The 19967-nt window shown below is 31.2% G+C and overlaps 1 protein-coding gene across 1 annotated transcript; it reads right to left on the bottom strand.

Annotated features, from left to right (window-relative positions):
* Positions 1-1536: 1536 nt before the first annotated feature.
* Positions 1537-9047, bottom strand: TRIADDRAFT_55084 (uncharacterized protein; the record flags this gene model as incomplete). Its single annotated transcript, XM_002110705.1, has 18 exons — positions 1537-1912; positions 2226-2244; positions 2375-2500; positions 2956-3078; positions 3194-3371; positions 3654-3766; positions 3985-4207; positions 4376-4452; positions 4647-4949; positions 5103-5414; positions 5984-6277; positions 6565-6840; positions 6944-7146; positions 7321-7408; positions 7521-7541; positions 7838-8158; positions 8306-8620; positions 8981-9047. 18 exons carry the CDS (start codon positions 9045-9047, stop codon positions 1537-1539), a joined length of 3435 nt encoding a protein of 1144 aa, XP_002110741.1.
* Positions 9048-19967: the final 10920 nt, after the last annotated feature.

Below are 19967 nucleotides of genomic sequence, written 5' to 3'. Positions count from 1 at the left end.
GAAGCTATCATAACAGTCGATTATACAACCACTATCGCCTTTATTGAGAAATAGCGCGGTTTAATCTTTCTACATTGTAACTAGAATTATCAAAGTTGTGCACTATGTAAAGCTTCTTACGCAGATTAAAGTCCTGTAATCGCGAATAATAAATTTAGGCATTATATCACTATTTATGATGTCTTACTTACAACAACTATGCAGGTAGCGTTCTATATATGTGCTGAAAATGCTAATTTTCTATTTAGCTAAATTGATAAAATTCAATTCACAGTAATTGAATACATAACTTCTGTCTCTTTATTACTCTATATAGCAAATCGGACACAAATCTTGAAAATTATCAATGCTGTTAAAGTAAAAATGCTGCAGTATCTTTCTACATTGAAAGTAACAATAAGCAATGATGGCTAAAATCATACGATTTTAGACTTGCCCACTATTTGCGATTAAACTGCAAGCTGAACATCATCATTATCTTTAGTATCAACATACAGGGCAAATTTTTTGAAATTACCAAGTTGGATAAATTGATGAATAATGAATACGGTAATAGATAAACTTGGATTAAATAAGACCCACTATGATATTGCTGCAATAGGAATAACACAAAAGATTGTACAAATAGATATTTTCACCAGTACGATTAGAATAATATAAAGTCAAATTTAATAGTCCAGTGTAATACATGTCAGGAGATTAAATCACGGTTACCACTAAACATCAAAACTAACAGATTAAACAAACAGAATTATCACTTCCTGACATTATTGCGGGTTTCATATTCACTTTTACGAACTTAGAATATTTAGCACATCATAAGTGGATAAATACAGTAGTATAAATGAAAATCCTGCAAAAATAAAAAATATATCCAATTTATGTTTGACAGATGCAAGTAACATAGCCATAAATGTGTCCGAAATCACCATTCAGTTATCACTTTATCTATAGAAAAATGTGGAACCAACCTACTATTGCAAGATCGTACAGAATCTATTTCTTTAAATTGCGATTCTAATGATATTCAATTAGATTCTCTATAATTATTAGTATTATGCTTCCATACATGATCAAATTACAATATAATCCAACGAGTAGATGTTGTTCTTAAACAATCATGAATGAATATTGTTATATGCATAGATTACTTCAGAATATAAGAGTGAGACCGATTATTTGATATGTCAAGAATTAATTGTAGCCTTCAGGATCTTGTAGTATTGCAGCAATAATATTACTGAATTACGATATTTGATTATTATTGGAGAGATTAAATTGAATACCTAGATCCAATATTAGATTAATTGTACCTTGCCATGTATTTTTCTTTTCTTATTACTATGATCTGATCTTTTCCAAGTAAACAATGTTAGAATTTTTAAATGGATTTTATCATCACTTTTAACTAGTTAATAATACTGCATAGGCATAATGATATGCGAATTAGGAAAATGTATCTTGCTGTCACATAAAACACTGAATTTAAACGATTTAAATGTTGTTACTTAAGAAGATGCTGAGCTATGCCAGAAATTAGACAAAAGTTGAAAAAGTAGTGCTATTATCGACATCGAGGGTATTATGATTAGTATGATTAGTATGATAGCTTGCATCATCACGGACTGTGCCATAGTGACTACCAGCTGGCTCAACAACGCTGTCACGATTATATTGGCTGTATCTGTCCATTTCCTTGTCGCCATATTCACCAATAAATGAGCCGTCCTCATTAAATTTACTTAATCCAGGCAAGTCAGCATATTGTTCAAGGCTATCGACGCTATCATTGTCAAGTAACGACTCGTCTCCATGTTGGATTGTTTCAGTCTGCATAGGAGGCAAAGGTGGCCTCTTTAGGCTATCATATTCCTCGTTTGCTGGCTCAGGAGGCGGTGGAATAGGTGGATTCCTAACAGTAAATAATAGTAGTAATCCGTCAATACATTATAGCTCTAATATTCTAGTTACATTCATAAAGAATACAATCTACGGATATAAAAATACTAAATAAAAATAATCTATAAACATAAAGTAGAAGCCGATTTTTACGCGGGTTTCGTATATAAATGCCATGTAGATATTTTTGTGTGAAGTAATAGATTCATACGTTTTGTGGAGAAATTCCCGGCCTAGCCGGGTTTATACTGGCTAGTAGCTAGTAAATCTATGCAGACTATCGAAATTACTCTATAATTAAGAAAACTTTGAAAAGATTGACTTACTGTTTGCCTTTTGGGACTGCTAATATGAATGCGATATAAACAAAGAAATTGAAAAATCAGCCGATTGATTTTAACAGTAATAGAAAACATCTAAGCAAGTAGGCTACTATAATAAGATCATTAACATTCACACTAACCTGGAAATTTACCTGCTTTCTTACGGCCTTTGCAAAGTAGGACAGCTATAGCTATAATAAGGGCTAGACAAGCTATAACAATAATAATGATAAACCATGCTTCTTGATAAAAAGGTCGAACTTGTTGTCCGATAGTATCTATAAAGCGAAAAAGGAATCAATCTAGCTCAGTATATCAGATATACATAGATTTTTCATTACTACTTGTATGGGTTATAGTTGTATCGTCTAGCTAATAGAAAAGTTAGTTCATTCTTGCTACTACAAGTGATCTTATATTTACTTTTAGTTTGTACAGCTCGGATATCGCTTGATATATTTCGTCCGCTAAAATAGATCGCATTAACTCTGAATTCGTAAGCTGTATTCGGTAGAAGTCCTCTTATTACTACATTTGCTGTTTGCCTTGTAAGATTATTACTAGATATCCATATTTGATCTAATAAAAATAAAGTCACAAACAAGAGAGAATTCTTTTAAAGCGCTTCTTATGTAGTAATTAGCTCGGTTTAGCAATAATTTGTTCTTCTTTGCTATCGCTGAAGTAGCAGCTAAAATGATAGAAAACTTTAACATTGCGGTACATTACTTACTTGAAAGTCTATATTGAGGCTGGAAATAAAACGGTTGACCAACGATAGTCCATCGTAAAGTAACAGTATCATTAGTTATATCATTGCTAACGGGAAAGCCTAAAACTGGTTTATATGCTGTATCTACAATTAGCGTACGAGAAAAGAAGAAAAATACCGTCTTGTAGCTTAATTTGTTAAAGTTCTCTATTGTACGTATATTACCGGTAAAGACTAATACATATATTATCCTTATTACCTATGCTGCCAGTTCTAAAGGTTTTAGGAACAGAAAAGGGACCTTCTCCAGCAGCATTTCTGCCGCTAATAGCAACGGTATAATTAGTATTAGGTGCTAAACCGTAAAGAGTAATACTAGTTGTAGAATTGATTAAGATGGTATTTTGTGTTCCAGAAGTAACTTGTGTTAATCTAACCTGTAATATAAAAAAGTTAAATCGTAAATATTCTTAGTATTCGAAATTTATTTTTAAATTTGTAGTAAGTTTATTTCTACTATCTACTACGATGTTTAGCATGTACGTATAAACGATTTGTGTAAGTACGCGTATGTATACATACATTTAGTCCGCTGACAAAATAGTTTTAGCTTACTAAATAATTGATGTATAGGTATACCCGCGATTTGTAAGATCTAGTATATTTGATTAATTTATATCTATAGTGATAACACAATAGGACTCTGTTTAGTATTTTACCCGATTAGCCGTGATTTTTCCGCCCTGCAAATGCACAGGTACTTGTAACCAATTAATAACGATGTTTGCATTTGTTACTACTACGGTTACATTGAATGGTATTCCGACAGGCCCTTAATATCATCAGTATAAAGTATATAGATACATTAATTAACATTAGTTTTCGATAATAATTGTATTAATGGTTAACAATAACTTAGTTACTTGAATAACTATGCTTGTTTCTAATCAAGACAAAAATTGAATTTTATTATAAAAGACTAGTAGAGAATAACTTGGTACTATCTAATTAATCATAAATTAGAAGAAGCAAGGTGTACAGTTTTCTTACTTTGTTCGCATGTACATCCGAGATAGTAAGCAAATACTGTACTTAGGCCAATATCGTTACGCGCTCGAAGATCGAAATCATAATTAACTCGAGCTTCTAATCCGGAAATTGTGTAACTAGAGCCGGTTACGTCGATGGTCTTATAAGAGTTGGCAGTATTACTCTTCCTGTATCTTAACAGATACCTTAAGTTTGGGCCATTAGCTTGTTCACCTGTTAGTGGCTGAAAATAAATTAGATATTATTATTTAAATTTTTGACTAGTTTTAACGAAAACGTGCACCTATCTTATATGAAACTATGATAAGTAACTATATCAAAGATTAATGTAAATATAGTTGAAACAGATATAAATGTAGTGAGAAACCTAGAAATATTAAAAATAACTTACTGTCCAGTAAACGGTTAATGTTGTTAAATCTGCTGAATTGACTAGCGTATAAAGATTAGTGGGTGCGTCGGTAGGAACTAAAAATGAAATTACTTTGTGTTAGTGAGCTCATTATTGAAAAAAGTTATCGATAAAATGGCTTTTAAGAATTAACAACAGTAACTTTAGTACATTGTTATACTATTTGTTAGATGTCGTTTTATACGCGTAAATGATATAATTAAAAAATTGATGATAGTCATAAGAGGAGTAACTATTATATTAATCGTACCAGCTGTATTAGGATTTCTAATTTGTAATTGATTACTCCTTTGGCTAAGGCCAACGCCGTTTTCTGCAGCTACGTATAAAGTGTATGTTATATATGGGGATGGAGTTATGAAGGTACTTCGTTGGTTGATGTTGGGTATTTCCAAAAGTGTTCGAATAGTTGAGATATAGTTTGATCTGAATTGGACGACAAACTTTTTCAAAGGACTATTGTTTTCGTTACCGGTTGCGAAAGTCCAGTTAAGAAATAGCATACTGCTATTTATTAATCTTCCAGAAGCAAGAGTAGGAGGTAGTGGAACAGCTAAGAACAGAAATAAAAGTTAACTGCTACGAATAGTAATTATCTTAATGTTTTGCTATCGTCTTATATCGCTACTTAACGTATACGGTACTATTCAATATAATGACTGAGAATATCTAAGCTGATTCAGTGAATTTTCTCTATTAATCTTACCATTGAATGCTATGTTTCCAATTTTAGTATCAGTAATTGTTTTTCCTGGTAATTGAGCGACATCAACAGTCATTCTACATGAGTAATTTCCACTTTCTGCGATTTGAGCGTTGTTAATAGTCAAGGCGTAATTAGGATATAAATTTCGTAGTACATATTTGGATGAAGCTTGTATAGATTGACCATTCCTTTGCCATACTACTGTAACCGCATTCCTAATTCTAGAATCAGCTGTAACATTGCATGGGATAGTTACTGTAGAGCCAATACGATAGCTTCGGGTAGTTGGACCTTCCAGAATTTTAGTCGCTTCTGTAAACGTTAGAGCAATTCAATTAAGAGCTCTTTAAAGTACAATCTACTCAAGCAATGTCTTCAAAATATCTTTCTCATGCGAACTTATACTTTGTTATCGGATATAGATGAGAATGAAAGTACTGTAGAGAAGTCTTAATAAACTATCACTGCATGGATAAGAAGTTGTAGCTTTAAGAATATTTGTTAAAAAATAGGGTTAAATACGTATCAAGTCTTACAATCTCTCTGACTACGTCAATTAATTGTTAAACACTAAAAATAATAGGCAAGAAATATGATGTAATATTTTTACGGATACTAAGAAGGATAAGACTAATGAGATGAAAGGATATTTGTCGGTAAGATATATATAGAATTGATTAGATCTGATTTTAGAACTATCGAAAATGAAAAATAACAATTTTAATAGATCTTATGAGATTACGATCAAGATGAATATCTACTGAATTATATAGGATTGTATTGTATTAGCTTAAACGGAAGTTTTAAAATAATACTATCTAAATTATTGATAGCTTTTGTAATCTATATCAGAAAACGTCATAGCATAAGGGTTAACTTACGGTAAACATGAGCCCTTGCCCAACCAGTAACGTAGGTATTCACTGGATTATATCGATTTCTTCCTCTACAAGTATAGTTTCCTCCATCTGCTAAGACGACATTCTTAACCAATAAATTACCATTTCGTAATCTTTCATATTTATTAGAGCCCAACAATGATATCTGGTTTCCGTTAAAGAAGTAATCAATGGTCGGTTTTGGACCTCCGTCAATTGGGCATACCACTTGTGCTGATGGACCAACTTGAATAATCTGCTGTTGTTGCATCGTCTCAGTAAATCTGGCTGCAAATACTATATCAATTTAACAAAGTAGAATAAATTTAGAGAACATAGACTAAGCAAGATAACGATTTAAAGACTACTATATAAGTGAATAAGAAAGTTAATAGTACTGTACTGAATTGTTACCGATATAATTTTATCTCAATAAGTAATATACAGATCGACTAAATAACAGTTTAGCATACTTATTTACTTTTGAGAATTTATTATATCAAAATACAGTATAACCTTCAACTTTTTAACTAAGTAGATTTACAGCTAATCATTGTAAAGATAGCTATAAGCTAATATTTAACCTTTGACTTCGAAGTATCCTCCACTTGCAATTCTGTTATATCTGTCTTCAACAACGCATTGGTAAACGCCAGTATCATTACTTAATAGATTTCTTATTGTTAAATTTCCACTTGTACTCGACATAATGAATCGACTATTAGTCAGGGGAAATTTAATGGCTTGTTTATACCACGTATATTTTAATGGCGGCGTGCCGTATGCAGTACAAGGAAAAGTTACAGTATCTTCGATTGAAGCAGACATTGATCTAAACCTTGTTATCCATGTCAATTTTGCTATTAAATTAAAAATCGAAGCAATCCTCATTATCAATTAACACAATATATTATTTCTGATTGACTTGCTAGATAATTATAATCTTGTCAAAATCTAACTTACGATCGACTTGTAAGACATTATCCCATTGTATAGTTCTTATACTTCTTGCTATACATCTATACGTTCCAGCATCTTGAGGAATGAGATTATTAATAGTTAGCCTATTACTGGCTTGACTATAAGCGTACTTAGATGATGCTTGGATGTTGTTGCATAATTGAGTGTTAGAGTTATACAAGCACCAGCTGATAATAGGAGTTGGTCTGAAATAGTAAATTGAAATTCTTGAGTTTAGATACGTAATGAATAAGTTTACACTGTAATTTAATAACTGTTAAATGTTATGTAAAGGAAAACTACTACATTTCATAATAGGCCTCATGATTGAGCGAGTAACCCAGCTATACATCTTTGATTTCCGTATTATCAATAGATACCTTCCTTTGGGGATACATTCTAAGGTAATCGATGAACCGATCACTGCTTGCATATTACCGGACCTTTTATGCAATTCTGGACCAAAATCTGTTACGATATTATACAGTATGTAAGTTAATATTACTTAGCTTAAAAAGTAAAAGCTCATAATAAAAGACAAGTAATACACAATATCATATCGAACTATTTGTGTACTTACCACATAATTGACCGGTGCAAACTGTGATAAAAAATTTACGAAAAGGATAGATTAAAATTTACAAGTTATAGATTAGTAAATATTAATTGCAAGTACAATAATAAAAATGTATTATTTGAAAAAAGTACAACGTTTGATGACTATCAGAAATTGAAGTTCTACATTATATTAGTATGTCTGGAATAATTTATGTATAAATTGTAATATTTGACAATTATTGCTACTACATTGATAGTGATTAGAACATCGAAGTACTAAAGAAATTTTAAAAGATGTAGTCGCTGTTCGAGGTGTAACTTGATTTAGTTTAGACTAACCTCTTGGCTGTATAGTTAATGTTGTGTTTCCTGAAAAAAATATATTTGTACTTGTGTCTGGCTGAGTAGGCCTTACACCACAACGATAACGCGTTGCATCAGAAACAAGTAAGTTAGCGAAATATAGAGTGCCATCTAAGGCGATCGCAATTCTTCCATCGGATGATGGATTAAGACGTAATTCATTTTTCGTGTAATGCCACAACATGGTAGTAGGAATTTCCGGAAATTTTGTGTCACCGCATTTGATACTTGTAGCTTGACCCGCTATAAAGGTAGCATCTTTGTTTAATTTACTGTTTCCTTGAAAGAATGGTTTACCTAAAAATATCTGATATTTTAGTACGGTATATAATAAATTCGGAAATATTATTATGTTAATTCCTTATGATAGCGTTTTAAATACGAGTACCGTATGGTATATAAGTTATATAAGAGTTAAACGTTATTTCTATGGGTGTAACTTACCAACACGTAAAATATTTGCGATTCTTGACGTCATAGCTCCTTTACTATTGTTTGCCACACATGTGAAATTATTACTATTACCGAAAAGAGTGGTATCGTAAATATCGCTAGTAGCGGATCCTATTGTAAGCTCATTACTGTTAAATCCGGTGAATCTAGCATTGCCTCGTTGGGCAGAAAGATTATCATTATTTAGTCGCCATTGATAAATCCAAGTTAAGCCTGTTACAGGTGCGGCTCTGCAAGACATCACGACTTGAGATACGCTTCCTGCAAGGTAGACATTGCTTGGATGTGTGGTAAATTCGTAATAGTCTGTAAAACATCGAATTTGAAGACGAAATTAACATTATCGTAGTAAATATTTTTGGAACGTATTCATAATATCTATTTTGATTAATATGGTTTATAGATATATAAATTTTTTTCCACAGTGTTCTAAAACTATTATTGTAATCATTGATTGTGATATAGATCAGTTCTTACGATACTTTATCTTCACATCATGTAATTTGTTTAAAAGTAATATCTTTCTCTTACCGTAACAATTTTGAAATAACAATGATTAATATTATTACTAAATATGCATTGATATACAGAAAACTTAAAGCAATTAGATATACGCGTATACTGTATATTAGTGTATAATAGTATATGAAACATCGCTATGTATACCTTGTGCGTAGTAGCCAGGTAAGAGAAGGCAAAACACTACAGTTATAAGCGATCCACGCCAAATCATGATGGAGCGATGAGTTTAGAGTCCAACGCCAAAGTCGATGTGTTTTATTGGGCTATAGGTGACAGAAAAGATGCATACGTTGTTAATTGATGCAAAAAACTACTGCAAGGGAACGACATCTATAACTTATGATACCTTAGCTTTAATTATATATAAATAGTATTGCTCAAGATGGTAGAGTTAGTCAACGACTCTGACGATCTGAGTTTTAAAAGTAATTAGAAAGAGATCTCTTCTATCGAAATATGCATGTACTAGTAATGACGATAAATATTAGAAAAATTATACTGATTATGCTATTTTGTAAGGTTTAAGAGTGGTAGAATATATAAAGACTTTGTGACAGCCTTACTATCCGTATATTATAATGACAGAAATCGAAACTAGTCCTACTGTACGATTACTAAAATTATTCTTTTAAGCTGTAGATCATATATTATGTGGGGATATTGTTAAATTTTTATGTATTTATCACATTATAACATACTGAATGCTTCGTGATATAATTGCAGTTCTTTTCGTAATCTTTCTTATTCAAAGAAAAATTAACTGACTCACTATGCATACATCTATCTGGACTACAATGACTTCACAGTATCGGTAATTTTCCTTCTTCTTCTCTGGCACTAGAGAGTCATGCAATTATGCTTTTAGGCGAATTTATATGCGAATACAGTATGTAGAAATACGCGCATATTGGAGTACTAGATAGCATCAATTATGCTGTCAACAGTTGAATGAAATAGGGACAATTAATTCATTACATTTTAATGTACGTGTAAATTTTTCTTAGGCCATTATTATTATTTCAAGTCGGTTATAATGTAGTACCGCGCCCTTAACTATAGATATCCCAACACTCCAATGTACAGTTTTTGTCTATGTTTTGTCTAATCTCTCAATCAGCGCTATCTTGACTATTGACTTCTTTAATACTCTAACTACCGCTAGCGACTACCGAATGTAGTAGCGGTGTTTAAAGCTGACACTTTATATAGTACTGGTAGCTATTAGCTATGTTAATTAACAGTACAGTCGAGGAAGCTGTTCTCTATAGCTGTAACTAAGTGGATAAGAAAGTATGAATATACTGACGGACAGATTAAATTCACTTTGGAAGTACCAAAACAGTCTTGGATAGCATCTTGCTGTTAAAATTGCCATAAATATTTATTTCATTTTGGGTCTGGATCTTGTAAGACCATGCTATGGTACTATTTATATTGTATTAAGTTAATGCAAGAGCTATTTCCTCTGACAATATAACCCTTTAAAAAATAAGGATCATTTTGTGCTTAGATTAGTAATGCAATAAGCAGTAGTCTATTCTTGAGCTAATAGATTAAATACATTAAATTAAGTTATATTTAATAATCAATTAAGAATGATTTTAAGCTTTAAGGTCTAATATAAGTAAGTTTGATTACAAGAAGATGAAGAAAAACAGAAAAATTTTTGATCCTTAGGTGCACATAAATAAAAATAGGCACAATGGTAAAATGTATTCCTATAGTGAATAGTATAACGTAAACCGTATGCTAGTGATTACAATTTGATACTGTAATCTCATCAGGAAGTGTATAGCATGGTACACCATCGGTCATATATTTTACTATATTTGTTCAATGTCTGAAATTTCACTAAATGCTCGTATACACGTTAGACGATAAACTTTGATGTAAAACTGGGACACTGTTAGCAATAGTAAATTGCTTATTTCATTCATATTACGCTATGACACCCACCTGATTATAAAGTAGATGAATAATTGTGAGTAATAATTGTCTCTGTGTATTTTTATTAATTTTGTTTTTAATTATTATGTTCATGGACTAGCGCATTAAATCACGTACGACAGATTCATTTTCGACAGTAGTATACAGGATGCTATAAACTAAATATTATATTATAAAACTAGTGCATAATTCGTTTCCGCAGATGCAAAGATTGCAATTTAGTAATATTTTTCGTGAAATATATTACAGTTGCATCGCATTGTCTTTGTAAATCGCTTCTTTTTATCAATATGTCATGTTCCCTATTACCAGATAGTCATCAATAGTATTCCGTAAATAAAATACGATCTCCTACTTTTGAACGCAGTACTCTCGCTGTAATTATTTTAATACTCACGACTCATTAAAGTTTGGATTCTTATAATTATTATAATACATGAGAGTAAGAACTGTTTATCTAATAATTTTATACCACATCTACAGTTATAATGAAATCTATAATCCAAGGCAAGCTAAAATGTCTAAAGTATTGCAAACATTATTCCTTATTTTTTGTATAATTTATTCATATAATAAGTCAACATAACATTTTGAATTAATTACATTGCAGTCTCTAGAAGTCTGGTCTAATTCTTTAAAATTTATGCCGACTATAACAAGACGCATTTTCCGTACTTTTAATTTCCAATCATCATTTTATCATTGTTGATAGATTAATATTTAGGATACCTTTTACCCACTATAATGATACGCGTATGTTTACACGTAAAATATCAAATATATAGCGGGGTGAAAATCAGATTTTTTAGTAAATGTATTAAAAGGTTGATACCGTATGTCTTACATCGAAAGAGGCTCCTGAAACAATCGTTTCTATTCAAGGTAGGTAGCATGCAAAAAGCTATCCTTTTGAAGACTAATATATGGATGATAATTGCTTAAAGTACTAAAGTTTATAGCTCATGTTTTTACTATTAGTAACGAAATAATGCTATTATTATATTTATGTAATATTCGCGCACGGTATAAGGAAAAGGAACTACTACCGGTATGCCATATAATAAACTACCGATTTGACTTAGTTGATTGATTGCGTAATAGATCCTTTTTGTTGCTGATGGTAAATAGTTCGGATGTTAATTTTCCTGGCAGAGCATATTTAGGTTAATGATCGACAAAAAATACAAGGTTCTACTAGTATTGTAATAAATTTCCTTGGTTACGGATTATGAATCTCGATAATGTTTGATAATCTAGACGATTGCTTTATGTTCGAGGGAATCTGTTTGTTTTCCTATTACAGTAAAGCATTTATAAAGGCTACTTGATAATTTTAACTATATTGCCTTTTAGTAGAAGAGATAACAGCCTTACTCGTATTGATCAACTCAGGAATTCTTTATCGAAAAGTTGTGTCAATAAGAATATGCTTTCAAAGTTGGCCAAGATACAAAAAATTAGAGTTTAAGATGTCGAGTTAGTAAACTCCAAGTTGAATTCTTAATTAGTACCAAAATTATTAATGTATGCGCTACAGTAAGATGTAATGCTTGTGCTCCAGGAGGATATGGTAATCCAATTCCTATTAAACGTTATGATAATGTTACTATCGCTACTTAATATGTTATGCACTAGAGTTTATTAAGCGTATGCATCGAGTATATCGGGAGTTCTTCAATCTTTCGCTATAGATGCAGTTACAGTTTGATAATGTAATAAAGCTTAATTCGGTTTTATAATCTGGGTAGTCTAGTTTAACGTGGATCCTAAGAATTAGCTGCACACAGTAATGTAAAAATGAACGTGTATTGGTATGCTTTAATAAGTCCCCTTTTTATCATGATATCGTATGCCGTATTCTCAAGGCATAGTAGCTATCTTGCCCGCTACACTTATACTTTACTGCCTACATACTATAATTTCAAGGGTAAAGACGAATAATAAAATCATTTTAAAGTGCTAGATAGACGTCGATATTTTAATCCAAGAATATAAAAGTATAGTGTGAACTTCTATTAGTCGAAAAATTCTAGTATACTTGGTCACTTGTAAGAATAGCTTAAATACTAAAGAAGACAGTGCTTTCTCTTTTCTCTATTCCGCTAAAATATACAAAATAAGTAGAGAACAAAGCGTTTTAGGAGTTCTACAATATCGAGTATCAATTATTACAAGCAGTCTCGTCAATGTGCAGCAATTTATTGTAGCTTGTACTTGAACTCTATAGCCAGTATACAGGTAGTCTTTGAAAATTGAATTAATGCCTAGTAAATCGTAAAGTATACAAAATATTTTCAATTTGCTCGTAGACGCTAGCATATACCAATATGATACCGTGCCGAGCGTCAGATAGTTTTCATATAATTTTTAACGTTTTCATAATCGACGGTTTGTGCTCGATATATTACATGTAATATTCTATATTTTATCGCTTGTTAATGTAATATTTGTGAACAAATAGGTTAAATGTCAACTTTATAGTTTGTTCACTCTACGACTGTAGACTATATTGTAGAGCAACACAATAAGCTTTCACTGTTAAGATGTTACTTTGAAAAATATTACGCTATGATTCGTTATCGGCTAATATCGCATTGATAAGATGTAATAGAATGACTAGCGAGTTAGCTAGATTATTTAAATTGTGCGTGGTACCAATGCAAATGATATTGTCTATTAAATTTGATTAAGTACGATACGTATTTCATGTGTTAGCTATGATAAAATAAAAGGAAAAAATGGATGGATAAGTGATCAATATTGACGTTGTCTTAGTATAAAAGTAGGGGCATTTTTGATATTATTGGTGACAACAGTTTGCAATTTTGAAGGCGTTTGTTATTTTATGTCCCATTTTAAGACGATTTGAAGTAGCAATTAGACACTTGCAAAGGTGCTATGAGACATGCTTTATAGAAACTAAAGTTATTAAACTACGGTAGTACCACACCAATACAAACAGAATTAATCCAAGTTGGAAAAAAAATAATATGGGAATAATAAACGGAAAAGTAGCACCCACGTTGCGTATTATTAAAATTTTAATTTTTTCCAATATAAAAGTCGACTACGTTAATGGAATCAATTTTATTTTAAGGATATCGTCTCCAAAAACAATTCAAAAATTAAATTGAAATTTATAGAATAGTGTCTTACCGTCTATTTGATAAATGAATAATCAACGAAATACCAAATCGATTTTTGCTTTCTACGGTGCAAGTGGAATGGGTTGATCTAATTCCAAGGACGCACGTTGCTTACAAATAGCAAACAAATACTAGTTATAAGTACTGTAGTCAGTCGTTACAGAATAATCCTTCTATGATCGCTTAACATAAAGACAAGGAAGCAAAAACTACTGACAGTGAATAAGAGGGACAGAATATTCAGAAAAGAATAAGAATTAATATGCATGCACCGATGCGACTTGAAAAAATAGCTTTAGTATACAGTGCAGCAATCAGTTAGGGGTAGATTCAAATTGATAAGTCAGTAAAAATAAGAATAATGAAACAATAGTAGACAATAGTGATAGACCATTGCAGTCCTAGATAGACGGTTGGGTTTCTTTACCGAGGCGGTACTTTAATTTCAATTAGATTATACAATAAATAAAGCACCTCTTCAACGCCAAGCCTAGCCAACGATGACGTGACAACTCTTTGTATTGCCGACTGTCTCTAGACTGAATAATTTTCCTATATAGATCAGTTATGCAAATAAGAGATAGAAAAAATATTGGATTTATAGTAATTAGTCAAAGATGATGAGTTATGGCTATTTAGCGCTAATTACTGAAGTATATTCAATCAATTTCTATTTAGGCTCGAAGTAGACCATCTGAAAACATGGCCATCACTTAGCAGTATACGATTTCAATACCGATCGTTTCATTTTTTATTGTTAAATAGATCTATCATGGCTATTCTAGTCATCGTTTCGAATCGATGATGGATTATTAGCCAATGTTTGTCGTTTTGTCATGCGATATGAACCTCTTCAACTCGTTTTTACTGGCCGTTTTATGACATTTTTATTGTCACTTTATAAAGCATAAGACAATGATACGAAGCATTTGCTATGTATCATGATCTCGTTTGGGTAATGATAGAGAATAGAGGTATTGTATAATGCTATTTTAACTGTGCTACTATGATGAATAGCAGACGGAGATTAAAACCATAGACTAATGATTGTATATAGAAAACTAACATCGCTACTTGATCCGCTTATTGAATGATTAGAATTAATAAGTCAGTTTAATTTCATCATTTCAAATGTTAACGGTTAGAAAGTCTAACTTACAGTTCCTTTCTTCTAATGTATCCAACACAACAGACACGGATTACAATCATTTATAATATATCCTTTACTCTACACTTTCTTCTCATTTGACACTGATAGTGCTATCAGTAAAGATCTAAATTGAAATTGAATCCGATAGAGGCACTTGTAGCTGACAAGTCGGAGTCTACAAGTTGATTTAAAAATTACTCACATTAGAATTCAATTGCCATTTTGGCTTTTTTTCCACCTTCATGATATTTTCTTAATTAATGATATGCTCTAGCCAAACAACGCTGAGAAGTCATGGTTTCGTATTATTCTACTTAACAGCAGTTGTCCTTCTGGCGATTCTTCATTTCTCTAAATCGATGACTTCATCTATTGTAGTAGATTAAAACTTACTCTTTTATGACTCTTACAAAATTACAGACTTGAAAGATGTTGCCCGGACAATAGTTGGCATTGTCCAATATTTGCAGAGAATACACATTACCCCACTAGAGCATTCCTCCAACAATAGTTATGCATACAGTGTTTATTTGAGTCATATAGTCAGCCAGTTTACATTACTATATTAGAAGAAGAAGTAATGAATCATTGTTAGTAGTATTAAACTGTGCTAAAGCCATCGATGATGCATGATTGGAACAATCGCAATTTTTCAATCTCATTGTATAGCTACAGGTAATACGTAGATCTTTCAAGTGGTGCAAGTAGTCATTGTCTTAAAATAGTAATAATTAATTTATTTTCACGGGTTAAGTAGTTATGGGTTCCGTTGAAGCAATCCGTTACTGTCTCCTTGTGGTACTGTAACTTTCGTCAAGAGGGAATTTAAGAAAAGGCTTTTATTACATAGTTGAAGAATAGTAGAGCAAGAATGAATTACTAGCAAGAATCTAGTCTAAAGTATTTCGAGCTCAAAGTGAAGTCTCGTCTATGTCTATGCTCATCTCTACAGCTCTAAAATACATGTTGATAAATCTACTTATGATAATATAATTAGCTACAATCAGACTTGAGTCATCAAATAGAGTACTTTTCCTTAAATAGGTCATCATTATCTTCTACAATCTGAGTCATTCTGCCTAAAATATCACTACTCTTCTATTAATATTTAGCACCTTTCGGTGTTGGATATCTTCATAATTACAGTACATCAAGTCAAATAAATCTTGTACCATAATTAGCCAACTGGCTAATATTAGTGATTAACAATTTTTAATATAGTAGTTAACAATCATCTAAAATAATATTAGCACTACGATAACGTCTATTCTTAGAAACCTAACTATATCGAATATAGCTATTTTATAATCAGCTATGGGGAGCATCACTACAAGACTCAAAAGTGCAGTACTTTGACTTGTCGATGACTGCGATTACTTTCAACACGTCTATCACTAAAGATGATAATGGCCATCGATTTGAGAAATGTTGTCTTTAGTACATATCAATAATTTTTCTTTTGGGCAAACTGATATTTACCAGTTCAGATGCTTCAAATACTGCTGTACAAAATTGCTCAAAACACTGTTATAACATTGCATTATGTTACTCGTAAAGAATGATATTTTTATCTATGATTTCGTTTAAAATTTCATAGAAGTAGATCGCATGAATAACCTCTAATTTCTTTATCCTTTAATTCTTTTACAAATAGTTAAGGAATGAAAATATTAACTTCATACAACTATATTAGATCCTAAACTATACCGATTGAAAGATAATACTGCAGTAGCTGGGTTACTATTCGTGATGCACTGATGCTGATACTGATATTATCATTCAGATTATATTATCAGTATCAATATCAATCTGAAACATAATTATTAGGTATAGAACTGATGACGATATTTTATTTATATAGTCACGATATATAATGATAGATTAATATAAAACCGAAAGTATTAGCAGAGTGGCAGTATAATAAAGTATAGCGATAGACGAGTACTATAAGATTAAATAATGAACAACTGTTGCATCGAAATGAAAACAGATTACACTAGCCTCGCATAAGTCATAATAAAGTACTAGGTTTTCTGAATACAGTTGTCTTTCTATTACTCTATTATATTTCCAGAACTCATTGTAGTATTGTCGACAAATAGGGGCTGTATTAAGCTAATGTCTACAAAAGTGATAGTTAGCACATGAATAGTAAGATAAATATATTGCTCTTATTTATTATAGTGTAAAGTAGCATTTTATGGTATGCGAGTAATTTTTAAGCCAATTCACACACAACAGAAAGATATTTGGCTAGTAAGACAGTGTTTTTTTTATTCCACAATATTACGCTGAAATAATAGTGGAGTAGTCTTTCTGTAATGCAGATAGAGCTATTGAATTCATTCACGACGCTTAGCTTTTTATATAACTGCTGTAAAATAATTACTTTAGATACAGTTAGCGTTACCTTATATAGGATATTTCTGCTAAATTGATGAAGTCATCGTAACTATCGATTTTACTATTCTATCTCTTTTATGACGAAATTACCTGATATAATTTTTCTATTACTAGAACTATGAGAGTCATATGACGTATTAGGTAGAACTTTTTATGCAAGTAAGAAATTCTTTAATAGAGAATATTTAATTAGGTGTAGTTAACGTTGTTTCCATATACCACCAATTGCGTTCGATGTTTAGTGATATGATAACTTTCTATGTATTATATATTGCTAAGTTGATAAAAATTATCATGATCTATTGCATAATTTCTATCATCTTTATCGTAAAGAGACGTAATATAATTTTCTACATTGTCACTAGAACCATAAAAGTCATGCACCAGGTGGAGCTTCTTATTTGTAGCAAGAAATTCTGTAATAGTGAATAATCTATTTAGGGGTAGTTAGTAATGTCTTATATAGAATTCAAGTAGCTTTCAATATTGTCTTGATAATGGTGAGTTTCTGTTTTGTTAAATTGATAAAATTATGCTTATAGTCGATTGTATCACTTTGATTTCTTTTACGATGAAAAATGTAATCTAGTTTCTTTATATGTCAGGAACTACGGTATAAACAAGAAATTTCTTAGTAGAGAATACTTAATATAAATATAGATAAAGCTACAACCTAGACCTGAGAAAGGTTTGGTTACGAGTGAAAGTAGTACATGATATTGTCTTGATGTTAGTTTTCTACTTCACTAAATTAATGAAAGCTATCATAAAAATCGATTGTACAGTATAATTTCTACCGCCTTTATTAACTGCATCCACTAGACAGAAGTTATAATGTACAAGTAAGAAATCTTTTAGTAGAGAATATTATATAATCAATTTAAGTATGGGTAAAGCTACTACTGTCTTATATACAAATGAAAGTAGTACCTGATGCTGTCTTGACGTTAGTTTTTATTTCGGTATATTAATGAAAGCTACCGTAACGATCGATTGGATAACTTTTATCGCCTTTATTAAGAAATAATGCGATCTAATCTTTCTACATTATAACTAGAGTTATGAAAGTATGCACTAAGCAAAGCTTCTTACGTAGATTAAAGTCCCGTAGTAGAGAATAATAAATTTAGGGATTACTTATGCTGTCTTACTTATACTTTGCAAGTAGCATTCAATATTGTGCTGCTGATGTTAATTTTCTATTTAGCTAAATGGATAAAAGTCATCACACAATTGAATGCATAACTTCTGTCTCTTTTATTACTCTATTTAACAAATCGGACACAAATCTTGAAAATTATCAATGCTATTAAAGTAAAAATGCCACAGTATCTTTCTAAAATGAAAGTATACTAGTATAAGTAATGATGGTTGAAATCGTAAGATTTTGGACATACATACAATTTGCAACCGAAGTGCAAGCTGAATATCATCATTATCTTTAATATCAATATACAGGGAAAACTTCTTAAAATTACTAAGTTGGATAAATCAATGAATGATGAATACGGTAATAGATAAACTTGGATTAAATAAGACCCGCTATGATATTGCCGCAATAGGAATAAGATAGGATATTTGTACAAATGTATCCTTTCACAAGTACAATTATAATTATATAAAGTCAAAGTTAATGGTCCAGTGAATACATGCCAGGCGATTACACCACGCTAGTAAATATCAAAACTAACAGATTAAACAAAATGAATTATTACTTCCTGACATTATTGCGGGTTTCGTATTCGATCTTTTATGGACTTAGAGTATTCAGGATATTAAAAGTGAATAAATAGTATAAATGAATCTTTTAGTAGTAGAAATATATTCAATTTATATGCGATAGATGCTAGTAACATAGCTATAAATGTGTCCAAAATCACCGTTCAGTTATCGCTCTATCCCTAAAAAATGAAGAGTTAATCTACTCTAACAAGATCTTCCAGAATCTATTTCTTTATATCGTAATTCCAATGATTTTCAATTATAGATTCTCTATAATTTTCTAGTATTAAGCTTCCATACGTGATCAAATTACAATATAATCCAACGAGTAGGTGTTGTTCTTACACAATCATGAATGAACATTGTTATATGCATAGATTACTTCAGAATATAAGAGTGAGACCGATTACTTGATGTGACAAGAATTAATTGTAGCCCTTAGGACCTTGCGGTATTGCTGTAGTAACATTATTGAATTATGATTCGATTATTATTGGAGAGATTAAAAAATGAATACCTAGATCCAATATTAAATTAATTGTAACTTGCCACGATTGTTTCTTTTCTTATTACTATGATCTGATCTTTTCCAAGTAAACAATGTTAAAATTATTAAATGGATTTTATCATCACTTTTAACTAGTTAATAATACTGCATAGGCATAATATGCAGATCAAGAAAAGGAATCTTGCTGTCACATAAAATACTGAATTTGAACGATTTAAATATTCTAGTTGAGAAGATGCTGAGCTATGCCAGAAA

The sequence above is a fragment of the Trichoplax adhaerens genome, genomic scaffold, assembly GCF_000150275.1.
Source record: "Trichoplax adhaerens TRIADscaffold_3 genomic scaffold, whole genome shotgun sequence".
Classification (NCBI taxonomy): Eukaryota; Metazoa; Placozoa; class Uniplacotomia; order Trichoplacea; family Trichoplacidae; genus Trichoplax; species Trichoplax adhaerens.
Note: the sequence above shows the minus strand (reverse complement) of the source record. Positions and strands in the feature narration are given on the sequence as shown.